This window comes from Euprymna scolopes, chromosome 29, assembly GCF_053919585.1.
Source record: "Euprymna scolopes isolate OS-2025 chromosome 29, ASM5391958v1, whole genome shotgun sequence".
NCBI classification, from domain to species: domain Eukaryota; kingdom Metazoa; phylum Mollusca; class Cephalopoda; order Sepiida; family Sepiolidae; genus Euprymna; species Euprymna scolopes.
Window position 1 is genome coordinate 67,511,242 of NC_136510.1, and position 27,099 is coordinate 67,538,340.

The 27,099-nt window shown below is 29.4% G+C and overlaps 1 protein-coding gene across 1 annotated transcript in view; it reads right to left on the reverse strand.

The window, feature by feature from the left end:
* Positions 1-259: 259 nt before the first annotated feature.
* LOC145252687 (serine/threonine-protein kinase H1 homolog) overlaps positions 260-27,099 on the reverse strand; it is a 198,965-nt gene continuing 172,125 nt past the window's right edge. The window contains exon 2 of the mRNA XM_080112508.1: positions 260-17,794. Coding sequence (XP_079968634.1) covers positions 17,483-17,794 — 312 coding nt within the window. The 3' untranslated portion in view covers positions 260-17,482. The remainder of the gene's footprint in view (positions 17,795-27,099) is intronic.

The following is a 27,099-nucleotide window of genomic DNA, read 5'->3' on the forward strand; positions in this document are numbered from 1 at the left end:
GAAGTTATCATGCTAAATCTTATTGTTTTAGTGTAAAGATAATTATCTTAATTCATGTTTAACGGCTATATGCACATGTTCGGGGTTTTTTTTTTTTTTTTAATCATTGGAGAAAAACAAATATCACGGCTCATTCATTATTCCAATTTGTTTCATTTTTTATATAAGTGTATCCTTATAATCCTAATTCTGACACCATGTTATGTTATGAGGGTTATTGGATAAGATGGTTGTGATAATGAACGAATAAGACAAGAGCCGATTCATCACATGCTTTATTAATGAAATGCCATTACAGGAAAAATCAATAAAAACCAAGGGCAATAACTCTTCTCCACTTCCAAGTTATACAAGGGACATAACTACCACATTAATGCCTACTAGTGTTGTTCCACAAACGTTCCTGACCTTTTGGCTAGGAACAAAGTATATCTGTTTTGATACTACACTTTACCTTTTCTGACCTCGATCAGGGGGGGGGGGAGAAATCCTTCTAGATTGAGGCAATTTTAATTTTTGTTCCTATCTAGAGTGGCCCCTTTTGGGGAGCTGGATTTTCCCCACATATAAAACCGACTTTGTGTCTAACTGACCTCGTGAGGAGGCAAGTAAATAGGAACAAAAACAGAAAATATAAATTTTGAAAGACTGAGGCAGACAGACAAACTAATGCTTACTTATAATATAGATTCTCAAATTTCTATATAGTTAAAATGTTAGATATATGTATATATTTATATATTTGTATATAAAGGATTTATTCCTAAACTAATTAACCGATCATTATGAATTTTGGAACACTGTAGATGTAAGGTGTCATAATGTGGGCTATATTTAGTTTAATTTAATTTATGCAAAGGAAGTAAAAAGGAGATAGAAGGCTTTTATGAAGATTTAGGTACTTTTGATTTTTGTGAAATTTAACAATAGGTATTAGACATCAATGATTTTTTTTTTTTTTAATTTCAGTTTCTTTTGAATATTTGAAAGAAAGTTTAGAGGCATTATATGAGCACAAACTCATGTGAAAATTTGGATATTTCAAATTTTCATTAAATTTGATTCATAAAAAAGCAAGGTTTAATGAATTTCAATTTCTTCTTACGTCCCCTTAAGCTTAAACCTTTAATTTTAGACATTTTGTAAAATCAATAATGTAATGGATTCTAATAAAAATTGGAATAAGGAATTCAAACATGAGGTCCAGTATCATTATATCTTAATTTTCATCTTGGTAAATGTGGGGTATAATAGTGGTGTAAAACTTTTCTGTCCGGGGAATTAATTTTACCTGTCCTAGGACGGATATTCCTCTACTTCTTCATAAACTCCACCTGGGAGATATTAACATTTGAAATCCTTTTGATCCTGAGAATGTTCACATATGTTTTTGTGTGCAAATTAGTATGCCATGCACTCACATAAAAATGCAACATGTTTTGTCAGATCAGACATGCGTAAATGCTGCAGTTGAATTGTTTGTTCTAGGTAAGTGAGGTTCATCATCCATACGAAAAGGAGTAAAGAAAACTTCCACTTCAAAAAAAAAAAAAAAAAAGTCAAGATAAGTGCAGTTTCTTTAGTTATAAATAGCACCTCCTTCATTTGGCAGTAGACAATGACACATTGTTGATATTAAACTACAAAAGAAAGGTCCAGAAAAGGTGATGGATACTCTTTTGTAGGTTTTCAAAGGTTTTCTTTGATTGTAGCAGCTGTGCATATCAAATATTTGCTTTTGTATAGTGTTGGCTATTATCGTCTCCATTGTAAAGAGAATGTGTTTTCATTGAGTTTCATTTTTCTGCTGACATCACAGAATATGGCATTATAAGATAAACAACAATTACGAAGGTCATTTTCTGTTTCGATTCTCAAAAAATGACTTGTGCTTGTATTGTTTCAGGAAAAAAAAATAAAACTAACCAAAAGTGATCGTATTTTCTTTTCCAAAAGATAAAGAATTATTTTACATTTGGATACTTGCAATTGAAAGGTAGAATTTTGATCCAGGCAAATACAATAATATTTTTATATTTTTTAAAAGTGTATTTAATTTTCAACATATATATATATATATATATATATATATATATATATATATATACACACACGCACACACATATATATATATATACACTTTATGATTTTAAAGAAGATGAGCCATAAGTCAGATAAGTCAGATAAGTCATTGACAATCAAAATTTTTGTAGCTGTCATAATCAGGTATTGTTCTCTTCAGTCCTAACATGCCCACCATCCCAGGCTTTCCTTTTCTCTCCAAGAAGGTTTGTATTATCGAGGTGCCCTTATAAGGAATGTCAATTGGATGCTCAGGCATTTTTGTAGGCCAGAATATATGTCATCTAGTGTATTGGCTTTTCAAAATCTCACTCGATCTTATGTTGTAGAAAAAAGATTTTAGAGATGAGTTTGCTAGTTCGTATATTTTGATGGCGAAGATGATCTTTTTGAAATCTACTCTCGAGAGTTTAGTTTGGTCTTCCATGCTATTTCACTTCTAAAGTAAATGTGGTACTGTGGTGACTAATCCCTAACTATGCATTGAATGAATACCATAATACTTAGTTCGATGTACTATATCATAAAGGTCCATATAAAATTTTAGCCAGATCGGACCAGTAGATTTGAGAAAACAATTAATGACAGGAAGATAAACAGACTAAAAAATATAATATAGATTTTTTTTAGATTTTATTTTAGAATTCATTAATTTTTTTTTTAAATTACATTTTCACTCCAACCAAGGCACAGTACCACTTGATGTATAGGGCTACTATCAGGGACATAAGTTGAAGGGATACTATGTAGGGAGTTGAGCAGCAAGATGCCGGTTCACATTACACTTTAACTTTTGCATGTCAGTACAGTTGGAGAAGTAGGAAACTGGAAGGGAATTCCAAAGTCTCGTAGTTATGTAGAAGAAACTATTGGAGGAGAAGGCTTTCTTACATTTAAAGATCTCTACTGTGTAGGGGATGGGACTTTGCTGCTTGATGGGTTTGTCAGGGGTGAAAGGGCTTGTAGTTCATCAGAGCATCCACCATTAAAATACTTGTAAAACAGGCAAAGAGATGCAACATTTCGTCGATGGGACAGAGGCTGAAGTGTAGATGACAGTTCAGGACCTATCAGGTTGACAACTTTTTTTGAACCCTGTCTAGGAGGTAGATTAGTAGCAGATGCACCAGCCCAAATATGACAACAATACTCCATACATGGGCGAATGGTGGCTTTGTAGCGGTACAGGATACTTTCAGACATAAGTAACTTTCTAGCACAGTAGAGAGAGCCAACCTTCTTTGCAGCAGCCTTGGCAATGCTCTTGATGTATCTGTTCCAATTCATGTTCCTTGTGAATGTTAAGCCGAGGAGTTTGAACAAAGTACCTTCAGGTAATGTATCTTTAGCCATAACTATTGGTGGTTGAGAAGGTTTCTGTAATTATTTAAGGAAATGAGCTTAGTCTTGGCAGCATTGAACGTTACCATCCATTTTGGACTTCATTCCACTACAAATTGGAAGTCTTCCTCTAGGATTTCCAACATTGCCTTGGATATGTGTTCATTTGTTTTCTCCTCGTGCCTGTTATAGGGCGTGGTGTCGTCAGCAAATATACCCATCTCAGAGATTATTTTATCAGAGAGGTCGTTTATGAATATCAGGAATATATAAATAATAAAGGTCCAAGGATCGACTCCTGAGGTACACTCACACTTATATCATATTGTTCAGACGTACGACCATCAAGGACAACCTGGATTCTTCTCTTAAGCAGAATTTACTTATATTAAGTATTTGTCCAGTAATACTATAGGACCTGATTTTCCTAAGACCATCATGCCATACCTTGTCAAAAACCTTAGATATATCTAGGGCTACTGCCCTCCCCTCCCCTGCTTTATCCAGTGTATGGTATATACATTCAGAGATTAGTTAGAATGGGCTTGCCTAAATCCATATTGACGGTCGGACAGAAGTTTAGCAACAGTAAGATGGTGGACTAGAGCTTGATTAATTATGGACTCAAATATTTTGGCGAAAAGAGGGAAGAGAGTAATGGAGTGATAATTTAATGGGTCAGTTCTTTTGCCAGAATTCTTGTAAATTGGTACCACAGAGGCAGTTTTTCAGCCATGTGTATATCTGTAAATATTTAACCGCTAAACTCTTAAACTATTGGTTACATAACACTGAAATTAATAGAAAATAATCATACACCAAGGATGGTTTATCTCTATATATAATAAAAGAGGCGCAGTTTTCCCCCTCTGGACCAAAATACCGTAGGTTTACAACACCAGATGGCACATACAAATTTATTATGTTTAAACTAGAGAGAGAGAGAGAGAGAGAGAGATAAGCCGTGTTACACTTTTATTTAGGTCACTATCTCATTCACATGTTACAAGGGTTAATTCGAAGCCAATCAAAGTGACAATTTATCGTGGCCAATTCGCTAAAAGTGTTTATTTTTTCTTTGCCTCCTTTTCCACTTAGCATTCCGCGTTTGCACCTTGGGACTACCGGTAACTTTTTTGTTTGCTTGACACGGTACTGGATGCTATTTGCACTTTTCCATAGGAGGTTGCTTAATTTTTTTACTTTTTTTTGCTCGCAAGGCGAATAACTAATATTAAATGTTTTGCTTCTATTTATAAACCCACCGTAGGTCACAAACCAAAATACAATTGTAGTTTGCGTTTATGTATATTTGAATGATACCCGAGTGTAATTTAGATACTTTTAATTATTTGTAAATGCAAATACATCACAAACCAAATTAATTTGCTGTGAAATATATTTCTGTCAAAAATACATAAAATGACCAACCCCTCCCTCACTCACAAAAGGGGGAGTTTATTCCAAAAGCCTTTCTTAACATGGTGGTGTCCATTTTGAAAGCCGTTCTAAATGTGAGGAGGTTGCTGGTTGGGCCATAACAACAACACCACCACCAACAGAAGTACTTTTTGCACGCAGGGGAGGGAGACATACTAACACCAGGCAGTTAGTAATGAATAAAATCTGTGTTTGGATGGATGAATAACATGTACAGAAGTCAGCAAGTTGAAATGTAAAATGTTTATTTCAACTTGCCAACATTTCTAAAAGCAGTTTAATTTTCTTCGCTATCTGTCAGGTTAGCTCAAATGGTAACAGCCATGAGTTGAGCACTAAATGAAGGAATGCTGCTGGAGTGCTAAATGTTTTGGTTTCAGTTCTATCCGATGGCACCAAAGTTTTTTTTGTTTTTTTTTACTTTGAAAATCAGTACTATATATTAGATATATTCAATAAAGAATTGGCTCAGTAATAATAAATACGAAGTCTGCATGAATTAAAATATATGAAGCGTATTTTATGACTAGCAAGGTCAGGCGCCCCCTGCCAGTTACTGAATAAAACGAAATGTTTATTCAGTTTTTAATTAAAAACCATCATGCAAGGGGGGATAAATAAAATGAGACTTACGATTTCACTTTTGCAAAAAAAAAATTAAAAAAAAATAAAAGATAAATATTTTAAACACTTTTGCATAAACAACCTTACCTAATATTTAACAGATTTCCTGTGTCACCTTTTCAACAAATCTTGAGGAAATCAGTTCAGTAGAGAATTCTGTTAAATAACAAACAAAAATTTATACAATCTTTTTTTTACGTTTTAAGGCCACAACTAAACAATACATTTTTAAGAGAGAATGTTTTTTTAATGAAATACTTATCTAGCTATAAAAAAAAAACCCTGTTAAATCTCGTTCTGATATAAATAAAAATGAGTTATTGCTTTTTCCATTAAAATAAAATTTTATTTTTTTCACACCTCACACATATGTTGGCCATTTGTATCTATTGCTCTGTAATAGAAGATGCAAAGAGATTATTTGATTAATTGTGATTAGAAAATATGATCAATTATTAAACCACTAAAGAGAATTCTTAAATGATAAAATCAAAGAATGATAAATTAAAAGAACAATAAAATCGTTTAGCTTATAAAATGGTTGACTTTATTACATCACTAGATAGTTTCCCCTACTTGTTATCGTTTGGCAATTCCTATTCACTACTTGAAATCATTGAAACGAGACTAATCATTAGGAAAAAGACAAAATTAAATTATTTTTAAGAATTATTGAGATGAATATTAATAATTAGTACTATCTGTATTATTCGGCCTACTTTTTTCATTCTTGGATGTGCATCACACAACGTTTTGGCCTTGTACCCTTTGACCTTCTTTTGGTGAATCTTGTTGAACACAGGAATATTTCTGCCAAACTAGGGAATCTATATGGAATTTTGAATTAAATACTTTTAGCAACACTTCTAAAGAGCAATTTTGCCTTTGCAAATCGACCAAGTTAACAAGGAAGTGAGGACATGAATATGTCTGTAGTTTTGGCTTCATTCCAATATTTGTTAAATGAAATTGGATTATTATTCAAACTAAAATAAATCTCTCCAAAATAAAACAAAAACATTTAACCTGTAATCATGCACACACAATGGTGGAAGTCAATTTGTTTTTTTAGAACAGATTCTCTTTCTTTTATAAGTTATCTCTATATTTTATTGAAGTTAATCTATATTTTTCAAAGAAATTGCTAAAGTTTGCAACTAAGGATTTTTTAACAAACGAAGAATACAATTATGATATTTGGAATTTAAGCTTCAGTCATTCAGAATTACAATTCAACTATAACAGCTGGATTGATGATGAGATGTAATTTCATTTGATGAGGAGAAGAGAATCATAGAGTGATGCATATGGGAGTGACTTGCTGATTGACAAAAACAGAACAATGAATCAAAATAACAAATTGGAAGACAGAAATTTTTGCAAGAATAAGAATCGGCTAATACCTATTGCAGAGTCTGTTCTACAGAACAGAAACATAGAGAACTGTGACATTTATCCAGGTCTGTATCTTGAGAACCATCAGAATTCACTGACCAATCACCATCAGAAATTGTGGACAACGCCGGCACAGTAACTGACAGAGGAAGGAATCGTACAAAGACCAACTCCTAATTGCCATGGCTGATCAAATCCATTCCAAGAGTTCAACCTTCAAATTGCTTGGCCTAACATTCACAGCTAACATGATTTGGAATAACTACATAGAAGATACTACCAAGTCTGCGGCAAAGAATGTGGACTCTCTATTGGGCTAAAAAAAAAAAAAATTCTCACACCTGACAGTAACCTATATCTCTACAAAACTACTATTCACCCATGCATGAAGTATTATTATCTGGCCTAGTGTATCAGCCACTAGTCTCTTCCTTTTGGACAGGGTAAAAAAAAAAAAAAAAAAAAAAAAAAAAAAAGAATCACTAACCCAATAGGGGTCACATAGTCTATCAAGTGCCATCCCCTGTCCCATCACCACAATGTTACATCCCTGTGCTTGTTTTACAAGTACTTCAACAGAATGTGTTCTGAGAAACTTGATGCACTTGTGCTCCCTCATTTTAAAAACCTGGCAAGTAGCAAAATCCCACCCCCTCACTGTAAAGGTTTTCAAATGCTGGAAGATTTTTTTACTCTAATAACTTCTCGTCTTTGGAACTCTTTTCTTTCACCCTAGCTTGAAAACAATGTAATGTGAACAAGCATCTAGCTACACAACTCCCCAGATTTATAGGAACTTCATAATTCACAATAGTCTTTATGTCTCAGTATGTCTTGTTTAGGGTGAATATGGGTAAAATAAAAAGATGTTGGTGATAGAGTGGTTTCATCTAGTACAAGATCTGTCACCTCAAAAAGCAAACTTTCATTTCATTTACAGAGAAACATCTGAATAAAAAAAGATGTTTTTGCTTAAACGTAATATTTGTGGCAACTGCAATGTCTATCAGTCAATAAAGAAGATTTACTGATTTGACCATCAATGCTTTGATTCTCGTTTTGCCTCAGTTGAAATGAATCGCTCTCCCCTTGATAAGTTTCTATGATTGATTTTTGCTCTCGACCTGAAATATAAGTATGACATCACATTTGTTGGGGAGATTGTTGGAAAAATGGTGGGATCATTCTACCCCTCCAGAAAGTGCTGAACCCTAACTCCTGATGAACTCCGCTATGTGTAGAAGAGTCAAACACATGTTGAGTAGATCACATCAGTAATTAAGTCACTTATAGTAGCCTTTTCTTGATGATCTCTTCCCTAGAATCCTTTTCTCCACTTTTTGCCATTTTTATGGTAGATGCTCACTACAGCTAAAGTCTCTGGTTCCACTTTCAATGTGAGTACACATTCTGCTACTCTCTATCTATGGAATACAATACCATCAAATTACTTCCCAGCTGACTACAAGACGTCTTCAAGTTCAACAAATACTTTAAATTAATCAAATTCTGCCCTTTCCATCATTTTCAATCCTCTCATAGGATTCTCCAATTAACTCTTATCCTCGAGGGGCCTTTGGATCTTGATAAGTGGTGATTCATTAGTATTTGGGAAAAAAATCTCTTGGCCATGAAAGAACATTAATTCAAAGATAAGTTCACAGAACCAGAATTATTTTACTTACCAGTTTTTGAAGACAAGTGTGAAAACAAATTGACTTCCACCATCGTACATAAATATCAATAAAAATAATTAAAAAATAAAATCACATCCTTTCTCCTCCATATTTAACAATGGCATAAAATTTAATTTCATTTTTTTTTTCTTTCATTTTTATTCAAATATTCGATGGTGGCTTTTGATTTGTACAGATATTAATTCTACATGACAGGCTGGTTTGACGAATAAAGAATGGAAGTAAAGACAGACCCCCACCCACCATATTAAAATGGACAGCTGGATAATTGGTGTTTGGGGTTCAAATCTGGCCAGTGTTCAACAGAAAGAAAAAAAAACATACTGAAATAAAGCTGTAAAAAAAAAAAAGAAAAAAAAAAGAATTAAAATTGTGAAGGTATGACAAAAGAGGAAACAGTCTATCTACAAAAATATGTTTACATAAATAAAGACAAGATGATTTTTTGTAGTAGAATGTCTGTTTTTTTTCTTTCTTTTCTTTAAGAACACTATCCAAAATGTTTGTAATTTCATTGTTTTTGAAGGAAAATATTTATTCAATGTATCATTTCATAGACAACCAGAGTTTTTTCTTTGTTTTTGGCTTCTTTTTTTTTATTATTGTTCCAGTAATGAATTCTTTTTCCTCCACAACAAGTAGAACGAAAAATTGTGTTTGTCTCTTGGGTTTTTTTCATTAAGGAGGAGATAACTTTGGACTTCCTAGCACATTTATTTCTCAGCCAAATCGGTTCAATCTTTAAAAGAGCAGCAGCAGTATATATATATATATATATACTTCATGGGGAACATATAACGAGATGCGAAGTGTCTCTATAGAACACTATATTTTATTAAAAACTCTATTTTTATGGGAAAGACAAAAAAGAAAGGCTACTTAAATACCAACATCAATTTTTGATTATCTTTTTTCTTAAAATTAATTTAATTTTTCTTAAAAATAGTTCAGATTTAAAAACAAAAATTGTGAGAGAACATGAGATCCTTTGTTTTTTATCAGATGACAGACCTAATAAATCTGTCTTATTTTAAGACTGAAACCAGAAAATAAGAGAAAATTGTGTTTTCCATTTTTTTGTATCAGTTTTGCTGCACAGAATTAATCCATTTTGTTAGCAATAAAGTGGACAATTTTATCTGACCTATCACCAAATCAAATTTTGCACACACATTATATACATGCACACAAATATATATATATACATGTATATTTACACAGCAAGTCGTTATTAATATCATGTAATTTTCATGTTTTTGTAATTTTCTTAATTACTTTCTCAACACAGTGGGCAAGTTTTCAGCTCTCTGGTGATAATTGGTGTAATATGGCTTTGAGAATTCTTTTATTGTCCATCTGAAGTGAAGTGCTGAGAGTTTTTTTTGTTTTGTTTCTGCTTTCTTTTTTTTTAAGAAAAAAAAAAATCCTGATAATAATTGCAAACATTTGAGATGACTGAAAAAAAGAACTCTCAGAGCCATACTACACCAATTACCACCTGAAATGCCAAAGCTTACTCGATGTGTCAAGAAAGTAATTAAAATGACAAAATGTGAAAACTATGTGGTCTTCAACCAGAACTGTATAAATATACATAATATATATATATATATATATATATATATATATATATATATACACACACACACATTACTAATTTCATGTATATACACTTATAACACAAAATATTATGTATACATATTTTTTCAATGTTGCAAGAAGAGCTTAGTAGTAGTATGTAAGTAACCACACGGACGTTTCCCTGTAGCTTACTTGCCATATATATATATATATATATATATATATATATATATATATATACATATATATATATATATATATATATACACACACGCTATATAACAAATCTTTAACATCCACTTTGGCCTGCATAAGTTCTATTCAGTTAATGTTGATTTTTGTCTTCAAATTATTTTAACAAATAGATCAAGAATTTATTTCTGTGAAATTTTTATTATATAATGTTGTAAAATTTAAAAATCTTTATTTCTTTGAAAATTTTTATTGCCACTACTCAGTCTTTCTTGTCTTCTAAAAAACAAAAAATTATTCACTTAAATCATTTCTTTTAACATTCAACACTCGTAAAATCATAAAATTATTTGACTGACACTGAATACAAATTGTTAGTCATTTCGCTCCAACCTAAAACTTAAAATTGTAAATATAAAAGTTTCAAGCATTTGGACAAATTGTTTCCCCCAAAATAAATTGTTAGTTCTTTCAATCAGCCTAAAATTGGACGATTAAAAAACTAATAAGGCATATATATATATATATTTTGTATTCAGTGTTAGTTAATTTTTCATGATGGTGTAAAAACACTGTTTTTTTTGTTTGGTTACTTATGTTATCTATTTTTAATGGGTCAAGGGCTAGCAATGAAGATCTGACAATTAATTTCCTGCATCTTCATGAAAAATTATTTTATTGTTAAACTATTTGATTCATCAGAATGAAGTTGCTTCCCTTGTTGATGTAGTGCCTCAATCTCAAAACCTTATATAACAGCAGCAATTGACTTAATTTTAAATTTCTAAGAAATTTAATCATTTTAATAAACTCATTTCATAGTATACAGAACACAAAATAGATAATCCTCCAAATTTCCTATGAAGACACTATAAAAAAACTTCTTTATTCTTAATTAAAAAGAATTTATTTTTTAATCTAAACAGCAAAAACGAGAAATAAATAGAAAAGAGGCTTGCCTTTTTTTGTTGTTGTTCTTGGCCTTCGGGCCGGGATCAAAGTGTAGTATCTATTCTGCAGATGCTGCACTTAAGGTAATTGGTACCAGTCAATGGAGGGGAAACCCTCTATACCGGGACAATTATTATTTTTGGTAACCAGAGTGCCCCCTTTTTGCCTATTTGGTTTTTACCCCACATTAAAAACGGCCTTGTGCCTAATTTGCTTTGGTGGGGAAGCAAATAAATACAAGCAAAAACGAGTTTCTAATTTTTCAACCATTTACTTTTCAATGTTTTTTTTCATCTATTCTCTTCATTAGTTTTAAAATGAAAAATTTTTTTTGCTTCTTGCATCTTAATCCACATTGGTTGGTAATTTCCTAATACATAGTCACTTATTTACAGTGAAATAGATTTTCAGTTTTTTTCCAAATAATTTTTACTAAAACCATGGCTCATGTAATTTTGTTTGTTAAAAAATACATTTTTTTAAACAAATCTTCGCTGTTTACCATATTTTTGGTAATGTTCAAACACGTCAACATGATGGTTTATATTGTCTGTTTTGTCAATAAATTAATCTAGGGGTAGATAACTCTTGTTACTACTGCTTTGGAAATATATATAACAAATCCAGAATCTAGTAAGTACCCTGAAATCAATATATATATTATCTGTTCTCAATATAATTTTGTTGACCCAGTGGACAAATACAGATGACTATGTTGACTTTTGATTGAATATTACCAAAATGTTAAGTATACTTTAAGTTTACTAAAAAACATGACATGAATCATTATTTTATTAAGTTGTTTGGGAGTAATGTCGAAATCGATTTCACTGTAAATAATATTCAAGCATGCATTTGGAAAGTACTCATTTCTTTTGCAATTGGTTTTAGAAATTAAAGAAAAAAGATTGGACAGAAAAACCAATTTCTTTTTTCTTTTTTTTAGTTTTTTTTTAAGATAGAAATTGGATTAACCCATTCCAAACAGATAAGGGTTAATACCAACAACAAAATCAAGATTTATATAAGTGCACCATTGGTGAAAAAGGGGTTTTGCTGACTTAACAGGAAGTTTAGGTCACATGATTCAACTTCCTGTTTATCTTTTGCTTCCATCTTTGCTGAATACAAATTTGCTGTAAGGCAACTTTCACAGAATCAGTCACACACACACATATATATATATATATATATATATATATATATACACACACACACACACACACACTTCCCTTTTCAACTTATTTATTTTTTGACTTCTAAGTTTTTAATTTCCCCCTATCAGTATTTTATTCAGCCAAACTTTACAACAGATTCCCTTGCCCCTTTAGCTCAACAGACCTGTGTGATTTAAAGAAAACACTTTATTCTATTTTAACCCCAGTCTACTTTATTTTCTTCTTTAATCAGAGATTATTCAATCTGAACTGCTGTTTTGTTTGCAATGTTTAAAAAAAAAAAAATCTGCCATTTTGATATTTTTATCTCCTAATTTAACATCAAGGTCAGACAAGCAAAGGAAACAAAATAAAAACAGAAATAAGTTTTATTCCTTTGAATTGAGAAGAGAAAACACTTCTTTATTTGATCTCATATTTCAAAAACATTTTTTAAATAATTTTAATGAAAAAATATGATAAATTCATAATGAACAAATTTTCATATTGTTTTTTTAAACTATTAAAAGTACAGAACAGTTTACATTCAAGAACTCATGACCCCCCCCCCCCGCAAAAAATATAATTTATATAAATAGCATTAAAATGAAATTATTTACTGAATTCACACATTTTTTATGTGCCGAAAATTATTTGTAAGTTTTTTTTTAATGTTCGTAGTACAGAATATTTAGTATCCAAGAATTTGTAAACCAAAGAAAATGGCAGAATGCACTCATTTTAATGTATTTAAACGATTGTAAGAATTTTTTTAAACAGTATAAAAACTCTTACACATCATTTTCATATATTAAAACTATGTGGATTAAGACTTTAATTCTAATGCATTTTATATAAATTCTGTTGTTGTTGGGGGAGTTATAAATATATTTGAAATGTTATTTCATGATTTATAAATATATTTGAAATGTTATTTCATGATTTATAAATATCTGAAATGTTATTTCATGATTTATAAATATCTGAAATGTTATTTCATGATTTATAAATATCTTACAGATTAGTCCTTGGATATAAATTCTCATTTGTCAATGTTAATTTTCTGAGCCTAACATACTCATATTCTATTAAAAATTGAAGCCCAAAATGTCTTATTTCCACCACCATCCTCCACCAATTGTGTGCAATTTAAATATAAACATGAGTTTTTTTTTTTTAATATTTTTTCTCATTTTTAGATAATACTGGTTGATTGAATTATGACACAGAATTATCTAAATCTTCAAGAATTAGGAAGAAAAATTTTTTCTTTGGATTAAGATGCAACAAAGCGAAATCCATTGAGAATAAAAATAAAAACGAAACTTACAAGAAATTCACACTTAATTTTGTTTTTTTGATTTCATTAAAAATTGTATGTTTTGGGTTTTCATAGTAAACTTTCATGAACATTTTATCCCACAGAATAGAAATGAATTATCTTTGTCTGCTAGAGTATACATCTTGAAAATATTTACACTAATATCATATAGACTGTTATTAAGGAACATATTTTTAATACGGGAACACTGCTGAATCATAAAAGGTTTGATTAATAAATGAAGTATTTTATTCTTTATTGACAGAAATAATGCTTTCAAATGACTATGGATTAAATATTTAGAGAAATTGAAAAAAAAAAATAAAGGTATTATTGATTAGGTTATGTTATATCAGCTGACATAAAAAGTTTTCAAATGCTTAAATTTGGATCAGATTTTAAAATTAGTTTCATAAAAAATTTTTTTCATCAAAAATCCTAAAAAAAAAAATTGGTGCTTACTTGAAGATAAATACATTTTCACTACTGAAACCTACAAATTTAATGCTGCCAGATTAATAGTAATTGAATAAAGCGGTTTTTGATTAGTGTGAAAACTATTTTAATGTCATTTCAAACTGATTGTTCAGTCAATTAAAATAAAAGGCTGAGAGATTGCATGTGGGAAGGTGTACAAGCACTATGTAGAAGTAAGGGGAAAAGTAGCAAATCAATGGTTTTGTTAGATAAAAAGAATAACCATATATATATATATATATATTTTCTTAAAATAATAGAGCACTCTCAGCTGCTGATTATGCTTAATATAATCATTAAAATTTCACATATTGAAAAACTGTGATACAGCAAAACAATCTGCCTAGGGATAGCTATATATATATATATATATATATATATATATATATATATATATATATAGTTACCATTGATACACATTAAGGTTAATTTTGTCTGAACATTACCACATTCTATCACTATGACACAAATGCCATTTATTTCACCTTATCTTTTTATTTAAAAAATGTCCAAGTATAATCAAATTGTTAATTGTATTTCTGATAATAAAAATACATTTTTCTGATATTTCTTATTTGTAAAATACTAATAGATAAAACCATCTACATTTTATTTCCAAATTGTTAGCAATAAGAAACGCAAATTTGGCTTAACTTAATAATTTTATTTAATATTGTTGTAAAACTATCTAAAAGGAAGTCAAGCCCTTTATATGTGCCAGATTGTATCGGAATGTATGAAAATGTTCTACAATTTATAAATGAATTATTATTGAATGATTCATGAAATTGTAGCAAAGTGTTAAGCCAAATTTATTATGTATATATATTTATATATATGTGTGTGTGTATATATTTATATATGTGTGTGTGTGTGTGTGTGTGTGTGTGTGTGTATACTATGGACATAAGTCACGAAAAGTCAACCTCTTGGAGTTGGAACAGATCATATCTAAGATAGCACATCTTGCATGTACAAAGTACTCAATATCATTTCAGAAAGAGCTTAAAAACAATAATCTGAAAGGGGCTTATCTGAAAAGTTTACTGTAGTTTAATGGCAAATCTGATCATCTTAAATGTATTTCTATTTCACATGTTTGTATAAATTTGAAGCTAGTTAGAATCGAATGTGAACATCAAGTTTTATATATATATATATATATATATATTTAAAAGTTTTATATATATATATATATATATATTTAAAACATAATTGATGCTAAAGTGGATAAAATCTGATTGTTTGATAGAAATCTTTTCAAAAAGACAGTATAAATAAATTTCAATAAAAGTATCCAAAATTTCTGTGTACAAAAACTGATTACAATTTGATTCTATCATTTTCAATTTATTTATTAATCTCATCACCATGAAAAAAAAAATGACTTCATTTTTCTAAAAATATGACTTAAAAAATTATCAAAATTGAAAACAGAAAAAAAATGTTGATTTGAGATTTAAAAATTTCAACAAATATTCACTTTTTGACTAAAACACTTGTTTTCTTTTCTTCTTTACGAAAAAATTCATCCTATTTTTTATTAAAAAGGCTTTAAGAAATTAAGAAGAAATTAAGTGTTAAATAAGTGCATGACCTCATTTATAGTAAATAACAAATATTTTCAAACAGAAAATGATATAATTTATTTAAATAATAAAATCATAACCACATTTTATGAACTTGAAATGTTTTAATCCAAAGAATCAAACTAATTCTTGCAATCCGCTTACAAACTAAAATCTTTTTGACTGTTCTCTCTAAAGTAAAAATATTTTATTTATCTAGATTTTAGAAATTAAATTTAAAGATTTTACAAAGAAACATTGTTTATCAATGGAGAACTTACAATTGTTTTGATTTGCATGGCAAAAATAAGATTTGTCTCTGGCAATAAAATTTATCTTTGGTAAAAATAAGATAGTTTTATCTCAAATATATGTTCTCCATAAATAATCTTTATTTGTAAACAGAAAATAATATAAAATGTATTTTCTATAATTAATTAACATAAAAATAAACAGGATCACATAGAGAAAGATCAAAGATGGGGACAATTTTCCTACATTTTTTCTATAAAACATTTTCCAACAATGAAAAATAATACAACATAAATGCCACCATTTTATTTTTCAATTAATCATAATTTTACTAGTTTTCAATTTATTGAATTTTAAACATCTTCTCACCTAGACACCAAGAATATGTACAAAATTATTTAATTTATATAAAGATAGTTTCTTTATAAATTATCAATTTAGTATCAGCCATAAAAAATATTCACCTTATTATTTGTACTTTTTTCGTTTCGTTGCTAGTGATAAAATTATCAAAATCTGCTAAAATAAACTGAAATTTTTCCATAGTCTATTTATGTAAATAAACTAAGAATCATTTCCTATTTTTGTAAGTTTAGAATGTCAAGCCTGCAATACCAGATAGCCTCTTACAATGTTCTTACATATAATAAAAGAAAATGTTTTACAGAAAATGAGAAGACAACGGTTTAAGGAAACCATTGCTCACAAAAAAAAAAAAAATCACCTTAATCCACCCCCTCAGCAGTCAGACACCTGGACCCAAAATGGACTAGCAAATTATCAACAGCAAAATATAAATTAAAAAAAAAAAAAAAAAAAAAAAAAAATGGAAATAATTTTTAACTTGATGTAACCTTCCTTTTTCAAATAATAAATATGTTATTAAGAACAAAAAAGATTCTAGAAAGAAAGTGAAGGAGGAGGAAAGAAAGTAAGGAAGGAGAAGGAAGAGGAAAGAATTTGTCTACAATACAAATTTAGGATTTATTCAAACGAACATTATTATTATTGGCATGATTTTTACAATGTTTTTATTTTATCATTCTCAGTGGTATGATTTGAATCCGATCGATCCATGCATCAATGTATAAATGTATGAAATACTTATCCCTGAAACAACAATAATGGTGCCTCATTTTAAACTCATCATCGACCATATGACAGAAAAAAAAATTAGTGATAAAAAAAAAGGACACTTCTTTTGATCCTCCGTTTTTTCTTTTTAAATTAATTTGTTGCCCCTTTGAGAGTCAGATGAACAAAGGGGCACAGTCTTCCCTTTAACCATATTTTTTCTTTGTAAATCTGTAATCTCTATATAAATCTCGTTTTTTCCCCCCTTTTTGATTTTTGAATAAAAAGCCCCATCACCAGAGAATTATGAATTGACGGACCCCCCCATTGTTAATAGCCCATTGAAGCAATATCTGCTAGTATCTCAGGGTCTCTGTGAAGTTCATCGATTTCTTCCGGGTGGACATGCCGGTGCTCTGACCGTAATGAACGTCCTGACCGATTTGATTTGCTACTACTTTTGCTTGATTGTGTGCTGTTTGAGCTGTTGGTGTGCTGGACATTGCGATTACTCGAGTGGCCACCACGAGTCCTAAGCCACGTGTGTGCAAGTGCCTGACTGGATGTCATCCTCTCTTGTGGCTCTAACACGAGTAACCGATCAATGAAATCTTTGGCTACATTTGTCACATGTTTCCACAACTGAAATTAAATAGAAAAAAATATATATATTAATCAAATAATAAAATTATCAATCTAAAACAAAATATATAAAAATTAATAGCTTATATCTACTATTTGAGCAGTGTTGGTATAGTACCAGGGTATGTCAGTTTCTATCTTTACCTAGTTTTTGCTGCTTTCTATGGAGAAAAATATTTATAAAATTTTGTGTAAAAAAATACACTAAATATTTGCTTGAGCGTATAATTATGATTATTGTCTTTCAGTACTGTTTTCATTGTTAAAAATCTTACTAGAAATTATGGTTTTAAGCAAAAATAATTTGCTTTGAACTACTGCCGAATATTCTTTGTCTATTTTTTACAGATATAAAAAAGGTCAAGTACTTTTAATATATATATATATATATATATATATATATATATATATAATGCTATGTTAACTTCTTTAAACTTTGAAAAGATGTACTCAGTTAAAAACAAATACTTTAGTAAGATTCAAAGTCAAATATTGACATTGTAAAAACTACTACTTTAGTAATGTGTACTCTGCCTATTCCCTTATTGTACATTTATTGTATGTTTCTCCTTGTGTATGAACTCTTAAAACACTAACTTTTCGATATCATATAGGTAGATGAATGAGTTTGAAAAAAAATATCAGCCTTTTATTTCCACCACAAAATGATGATGGTGGAGAACTGATGTTAGTAACCAAAATGTTACAATAATTAACAAAATAGATTTTCAGAAAACTGTAAAATGATTTCAAAAAGTAAATTTACAACATAATCAGTTTCGTTTTTGAATATAGTAATATTTTTAGAACAAATTATTTAATCAAGTTAAAAATAGCACAAAGTCGTTATTTCAAAGATTTCCTTTTCCAAGATTAGTGGATTTCTATAATTGAGAGTCTTATTTACTTTAAATTTTCATCCATAGTGAGGATGAAAGAAACATTTACTTCTTTATTTTTTTCAGTCACTTCCAACCCTATTGTACCTAATGTTTCCAAGATGTCATCAATCTATGTTTTGATTAGGATTAACATTGATTAAATTTGACGATCTGAAAAAAAAAAAAAAGAAAAAAGTTTTTCAATGACTGCATAAAAATAACCAAATTAAAATTATGTGAATTGATTTCTTTCTTTTGATTTTATGAGAATCTTATTTAAAAAGATTTTTTTTTGTATCAAAATTACCAAGTGTTAATGTTTATTTATACCAAAAAATGCAAAAATTTTAGTCTTGTGTTTGCAGGAAACTTATGAATGAAATGCTATTTTAAATTTTCGTTTTAATGATTTCAAATAGTAAACTGCTAGTTATAAATAGTTTTAAGAATAAAAATAAAAATCCCTCAAATGGTATTTATGCGATTTAAAATTGAAAACACTAAAGGGAAAAGTAAAATAAAATAAAAAATGAAAGCAAAAAAAAAAAAAAACTCTTGGATAATGCTGGATACACATGGCTGGTGAAAAATTAAAGTTTTTTTTTTTTTATTGGATGTAATAATGAAAAAAAAAAAGGTCTAAATAATAGATAAAAATGCATACTGATCAAAAGCAAATAAAATCTGTGTACAAGCTTTAAATGTTTAATCGTGCAAATCGTTCAAGTGGTGTAATGGATACTAAGCCAATTTCAAATCCAATCAGTTGCATTATATTGTAATACCATTGTGAAAAGATGACCTCCACTAGGCATAAAAAGATTGATATGTCACAAAACAGACAAACTAAATCAAATTGTAACAATTTACAAAACTAACAAATACATTAAAATAAAAGGTTGCTTTTTTTTTTACTTTGATATAGGCAGGCTTCACTCTGATGAACTTAAAGGAAGATTAAACTTGGATGATGAAATTGCTTAGAAAGAAATGATATGAGAGTGATAGATGGAGGAGTAATGGGAGTCTTAAAGACAGGCTGAGATCTGATTACCTTGGAATGCACACATCTCCCTATACTGTACAGGTTTAATAAACCTGGACAGTATAGGGAGATGTGTGCATTTCAAGGTGAGATGTCATTGGTTTGGTCACATTGAAGGAATGAGGGTGTTTAGTATAGGTTAGATGTAGAACAGTTGAAATAGCAGGGTTAATTGGCAAACATAATCGTAAGTGATAAGGATGGATTCGAGAAAAAAGGAGATAAATAAAAACCTGTCCAAAGGTAGGTTTGTTTGGAAATCAATTTCTAAAAGCTGTCCAACACATGTCAACATTAGTAAAATGGACGTCAAACCGGAAATTTGTGATAAAACAATATTCACCAACAAAAATGAAATACTTTATAAACACACACACACACACACACACACACACACACAAAAAAAAAAAAAAAAAAATGGCTGCAAATAATTGGTTTCTTATTTTTGTTTCTTGTTCATGTGTTATCTGTTTTTATGAATGAAAAAAATTATTTCTCCTACTTTTTTTTTACTTGAAGTAACTTTTAGCCATGCAGCAAAGATTTATGAGTGGCATAAGGAAATATTTATGTTTAGAAGACAATGGTGTTGTTGTCATTTAATGCAAACCAGAAGACTAAAAGGTTCTGAACGATCTGTCAATGCCAACAAACAAAAAACATATGACAAAGATATGTATACACAAGAGTAATGGTAAGAATACAAAGAGAAAGACAAGAACAGTCATCAACGAAAATAAATCTTTTGATATAAGAAATATGAATGACGGATAGAATTCAAAAGTATTAAAGAATAAAATTCAATGTTGGAAAAAATTCTTTAGTTTGTTAGCAAAACACAAATTTGGAATTGGATAACCTAAGCAATATTCATCTTCAGTAAGGGTTCTGATATTGGAAGACATGACATTTCCAACGAACCATTGTTATATTAATAATAAATAATCTACATAAATAATAATGGAGGATGCAGTAGAGCACATTTATTGTATGTTAACTAAAAAGAATCTTGCAAAAGAATATTCTAGAACTGAGATAAAAATTGGAGAATGATTAAGCATGTATATATAGGGTTATTTAAAGTGAAAACAATTTTTTTTTAATTCTGTCTTTTAATTCTACTACTTCCCTTAGTTAAAATCTCAATAAAAATATGGCGGAGGCAGGAGTAGGGGGTTAAAAAAGATGAAAATGAAATTAATATCTAAATCAAAAAGGTGTAAAAATATTTAGAAAATTGTAGGAATCATATTGTATGTTAGATTCAGTAATTTTATTTATTTTTTATATAGAGAGGAATATAAATGTAGGATATCTTTTCTAAAATTGTATAAAAATGGTGAACATTTTTTAATTAAATTAATATTTAAATTGAGGGTTTATGAAACAATTTAGCTTGTAATGTAAATTAACTATCACCTGCTCTCTTCAGCTATGTTTGAAAAGTTAAATTTTTTAAAAAAATGGCTGAAGAGAGCTGGTGACAGTTTATTTAAGTTACTAGCAAACCTAATAAAGCATTGTTTCGTTTTTTGAGACCATACTTAGCTTGAAACTGATGACTTGTTGATTTGACCTAATCTTCCGTAACACAATAAATATCATGCTCTTATTCAATAACCGATCCTCCTATTTAATCACCTTCTACAAAACTAAAGGAAATACACACATAATAATACATATATTTTCTGAAAATAAAAATATAAATAATAAGGCTCTTATTTTTGGAATTTTTTTTCCTTATAACAGAGCACTCTGCTGAAATCCTTTTTTTCCAAAGTATATATATAATATAAAGCTGAATGTGTGTGTGTCTGGTCACGAATAGGCTCCTATATGGTTGACTATTTTAAAAAACTGATTACATATAATGATAGAAGATGTATCGAGACACAGGAATGGGTATGTTTGATCTGGCAGAACGGTGGTTCATTAAAATTGTGGGGTCTGCGTTCGCACCTGGTCCACAAAGTATGGAAATAAAAAATTTAAAAATTAAAAAAAAAAAAAAAAAAACGTTTACAAGTGTTTTTGATATAGATGTACATAAGAATACTTTGATAAGTATGTTTGAACTTAAATAGGGATGGTATAATAAAATTGTGGGGTCTGCGTTTGTGCCTGGCCTCCATAGAATGGAAATAGCCACAAACTTTGATAAAGACTTTTCATATCTATCTGCGTAAGTATACTTTGATAATTATATTTCAGTTTGAAGAAATATGGTATAATAAAATTATGGAGTGTTCGTTCGGACCTGACCTTCATAGAATGGAAATATGTCACAAAGTTTAAAAAGGTTTTTTAATATAGATCCACAGAATATTGTGATAAGTGTTTCAGTGTGAACAGGTATGGTATAATAAATTATGGGGTTTATCTATATTATTTTTACTTTCATATTTTGCTTTGGTTTTGATACCCCCAAATTCAATTCAAATTTACAACCCTTCCTTTTCATAACCAATCATACTTTCATAAATCAGAGTCCATTTTCTGTAGGCTGTTTTTGAACCCAGTTAACGACGGGTACTTTTGCTAGTATATATATATATATATATATATATATATATATATATAGGGACCACGATGGACTTATATAATGTCGTTCATGTCGAATTTATCAACTCATAAATATATATATATATATATATATATATATTTATTTTGGAAAAAAAGGACTTCAGCAGAGTGCTCTATTATAAGGAAAAATACACCAAAAAATATATAATAAAGGAACTATACTAGTTGATAAATTAAAATAATTCTTGAATTCTCATGGGTGAAATATATATATATATATATATATATATATATATATATATTTCTAAAATATTAATTTATACCTACACGTTTATTAAATATTGCAATTAGCATAATCTTATATCATAAGCTTATATCAGTTAGAACTTTCACTTATTAATTAGGGTAAAATTGAATATATTTAAGACATGCATGTATGTATACATGATTGAAGCAGATTACATGGAATCGTTTAATTTGAAGACATGAATAATGTTATAGAAAGCTTCAAGTCTGTGTCAAAATTACATACAACGAATCTATCTTATCAAAATATACAAAGTCATCATGATTGATTTTGACCTTACTTTTTTATATATAAAACAGAAATTTGTAAGAGAAAATTTATGAAATAAAAAATAAGAAACTTCAATTGAATGCAATAAAAAAAATCAAAGGAAGAAAATAGAATATTTTTAACTGTTGGCAAATATGAAACTTTGTCAAAAAAAAAAAATAAAAAAAATACATGTCCCTATATAAAAACTAACAGTAAACTCATTGTAAACTGACAGACACATTAGGTGAAAATGTTTTACATTTTTTTTTTTAATCCGGATACAGCAAATGGAAAACATATTCTAGTGTAGAGACAACTATTTCTTTGAAGCACACAGAAGAAATTTAATAGCCATTTGCTCCACCTCACCATCAAAGACTCCCTCCGTACTCTCTTCCTCATTTTCAGATAGCTTTTCAATTCAGAGAGCATGTATGTGTTGAGGGAGTGGGTATTCATTAGATTTCTTTTAAACCAAGAGCAGAAAAGTAAAATTTCAGTGAAACAATGAATAAAGAAAAAAAAAAAAAACATGAAAAAAAACTGTCCGAAGTTTGACAAAAAAAAAAAAAAAAAAAAAATGGTTGAAAAACTATTTTTTTTTTTTTTTATGCACACTCATGGTGCCAAAATGTGGTTTCAGTTGGTACCACCAACTGGTTCTAATTGAAACCCCAGCAACTACCAGTTCATCCCAACCTTTGTATGATAAATATACAAAATAGCCCTAAATTGAAATCCTATATAAGTGACCTTATCAAAATGGTGGTCTCTTCTGTTTTAGAAAAGGAGGAAACCTTGTAAACTTTTTAAAGGATTCCAAAAAAGAATAGAGAAATCAAATCACAGAAATGATATGAAGAATGACAATACAAATATTTTTTTCAATACATACAAGAATAAAATAGGATGAAAATATAAGTGATAATATAATAGATTATGATATGATATTTGAAAAATATATACAAAAATACAATGATGAGACTATAGACAATATGGATTTTTTCCCCAGAAAAGGGTCTTATTTGTTTTTTTTTTTTAATAATCTACATTTTGACAATATTAATCATCTCCTCAGTCTTATTTTTTTCTGATTTTCTAATATAATTTCACTTGCATGCACATTAATTCTATTCATCCGTTGTTGCCTGGGTGCAAACATTGTTGGGTTAGATAAAAAAAATAAAATAAAATAAAGATAAAAAATACAATTTAAAAAAATAGTTTTTCCTTATTTAGATAAATATTTGATCAATAATAAACACGAAATTATTCAATATATTTTTATCGAATTAAGTATAGAAACACGCAAGATGTTGCTTTATAGTTTTATTAATACAGCAATGTTGACCAAGTAGTTCTAAGAAGAATTTGAGATGTTGATAAAACTTTGACATTAGACTTTAATCTATATAAATAAAACAGTAGATGTATGTGTGTGTATAGAAATATTTAACCGATAAAATCTTAAACTACTGGTCACATAACATTGAAATTAACAGGAAATAGTGATCATACACCAAGGATAATTTATAACGAGTAAAATCTTTGTTTGGACAGATGAACAACACACAGAAATATATCAGCTAGTTCAAATGCAAAACGTTCATTTCAACTTGCTAACATATTTCTATTACTTTTGTGCATGCGCAAATTCATTGACAGTGGTTGAATTTTAGATCTGTTTGATAGCTCAAACTGTAGCGAACGCAGCTGAAGCACTAAATGTTTGGTTTCAATTCTTGTTGATGGCACCCAGATCATTTTTTAAAAATTTGTAAAATCATCACTGTGTGTGTGTGTGTGTGTGTGTGTGTGTGTGTGTGTGTGTGTGTGTGTGTGTGTGTGTAATATTCAATAGAGAATTGACTTTGTAATAATAAATACGAAATCATGCATAAAATATATTTAAGTGTATTTTAATTCTATGACTGGGTAACGTAAGGGCACCCTCACCCCGCTGGATATTTGGGAACGTAATTATTAGCGTTTCCATGTAACAGAATAAAATATACAATACTTAAGAATACAGGCAAGCTTAAATCAAGAACTTGTGATTAATATAATTTAAGTTTAAAAAACAAAACAAAAACAGTGTTACAATTAAGAAATTTCTTTTTCTAATTTTTCTAAGATTAGTTATTGAGAGTTATCCCCCTTTTCTAGTGAGATATTTGGTAAGTATTGATCGATCACGATATTTTGATATGTTGATCAATTTATAAAAAAGATTTGAAAGTCTGAGGCAAGGAATCAGTTGAAATAGTAGGCTGAATGTGACAGGGGGTCTTTTCAAAGTACGATAATCAACAATAATGATTGCATCCTCCGCTATAATTAAGACCAGTGTGTATTTATTTGCCTGTGCCGGCGTTACACACACGTTAATGAGTTAATAAAAAAAAAAAAAAAAAAAAAAAAAAAAAAAAAAACAACAACAACAACTAAGTGTTTAGAGAAAAGAGGAAAGCAAATAGCATGTCCAACCAAACTCTTTAAAATGAATTTGGAAAGAAATCCTTCAATTTATTTCCATGATACGTTTTCTTTTTTTTCTTTTTTTTTTTTAAACTTTCTTTTTATACTGATTGATATGTCTTTTTCATTTTTTTATTTTAAATTTTAGGTTCGAGAAGTTTTCTTTCTCGTGTTCATTCATTATAAATATTACTTGTATTCTTGAAATTATAAAAGTATTTTTACACAACTATTCGTATAGTTCTTTATTGTCCAAAACATGAAAATTGGTAAGTTTCAACCAGATGTGGTGTGTTGAGTGAAAAAAGAATATGATTGTCAACTCCATGTTTGATTTAAAAAATAAAAAAGATTCAGAGCAGAGACATAATTCAAAAAGAAAGGAAGGCGTCGATATGTTTTAACATAAAAATTATATCAAATTAAAAAAACAGTTTTAGAAATGTCTTAACAAGATTTAAAAAAAAAAAAAAACGATTTTTGTTTAAGACATGCATATCAGCGTAAATTATTTTATGATTTGAACACATATTCCCAATTCTTTAGCTGGCATAGAGAGCAATTTGTATTGTTTCCATAACATTGGTATCTTTTTGAAAAATTCAGACAAATCCATCTTTGGAAAGTCACGTTGTAACTAGGATGGATACCCAGCGTTGCCCGGGTTGCCATGAAGTTTGGTTTGGACACAGCTGCTATACTAAGGATATTAGGCACTTTCATCGACACCATCCACAACAATTTCAAAAATAAAAGAATGGCATCGCCCCCCTCCCCCAAGTATGTGACAACCTCCCCACCAGATATATCGGCAAAAAGGATTCTCCGGATATTAAGCACTTTTTGCTTTTTGTCGCCCATGCAGTGGACCCCACCACCTAAAAAAAGAAAATCAATTAAAACAACTTTACTTTCAATCAGAATAGCAGCAAGTGGCTGTGCGACCAAAAAGAAAATGAGCCACAGCAGCTGGGCTTGAACTCGAAACGCGAAAGAGTAAAAGTTAAAAAATTACTGCCAAACGCGTTTGCCGCTACAGTCAAGAGTACTTATGAGATAACGTTACAAAATAAGGTTTAAAACAGTTTTAGTTAATTATATGTGCGTGACTTGCGAACACAGCGACATGAAAACTAACTTCTGCCTCCTTTCAAAAAGTGGTCCAGTTGACCGTTACAGAATCTTTTTTTCTTATTTTCACATATCATGCGCTGAGGGATTGCTCTTTCAGATTGTACCGGTTTTGACCCTGTTGGATGCGGCTGACAAAAGTTTTCAACAAACATACAAACATCTTTCTTTTATTTAATAGATTACAGTTACTGACAATTTAATAATGTATTCATCTTGGCATAAACATGTTTTTATTTAAACTTGACAGAAATAATTATACTCTTAAGCTTAAAACTCGAAAATTCAACTTAACCATGCAATTTTCACTGTCACTGCAATAACATGAAAAGACGTCCCTAAACTTAAAAAATTAGTCCCTGGTGATTCGACAAAAACAAACTGAACAAAAAGAATTAACCTCTTAGGAGCTCATCTTACCATTTGTAGGAAGACTTGTGACTAATGATGAAAAATGGATATCTTTACAAAAACGTAAACGTTCTGTTGAAAGTATTAGTTTAGCTTAAGTGCAACTCAGTTTGAACCCCATAAAATGTTTGGTAATAGTGTCTCTTATGAGTTGGTCGATTTTATAAGTAAACAATTTGTTTTGGTCAGTATTTAAGCATTAATTGTAAGAGAAGAGTAGGTAAATTATAAAAGTATGAATATTTCCATATATAATATTTTCATTGCAAAAATTCCC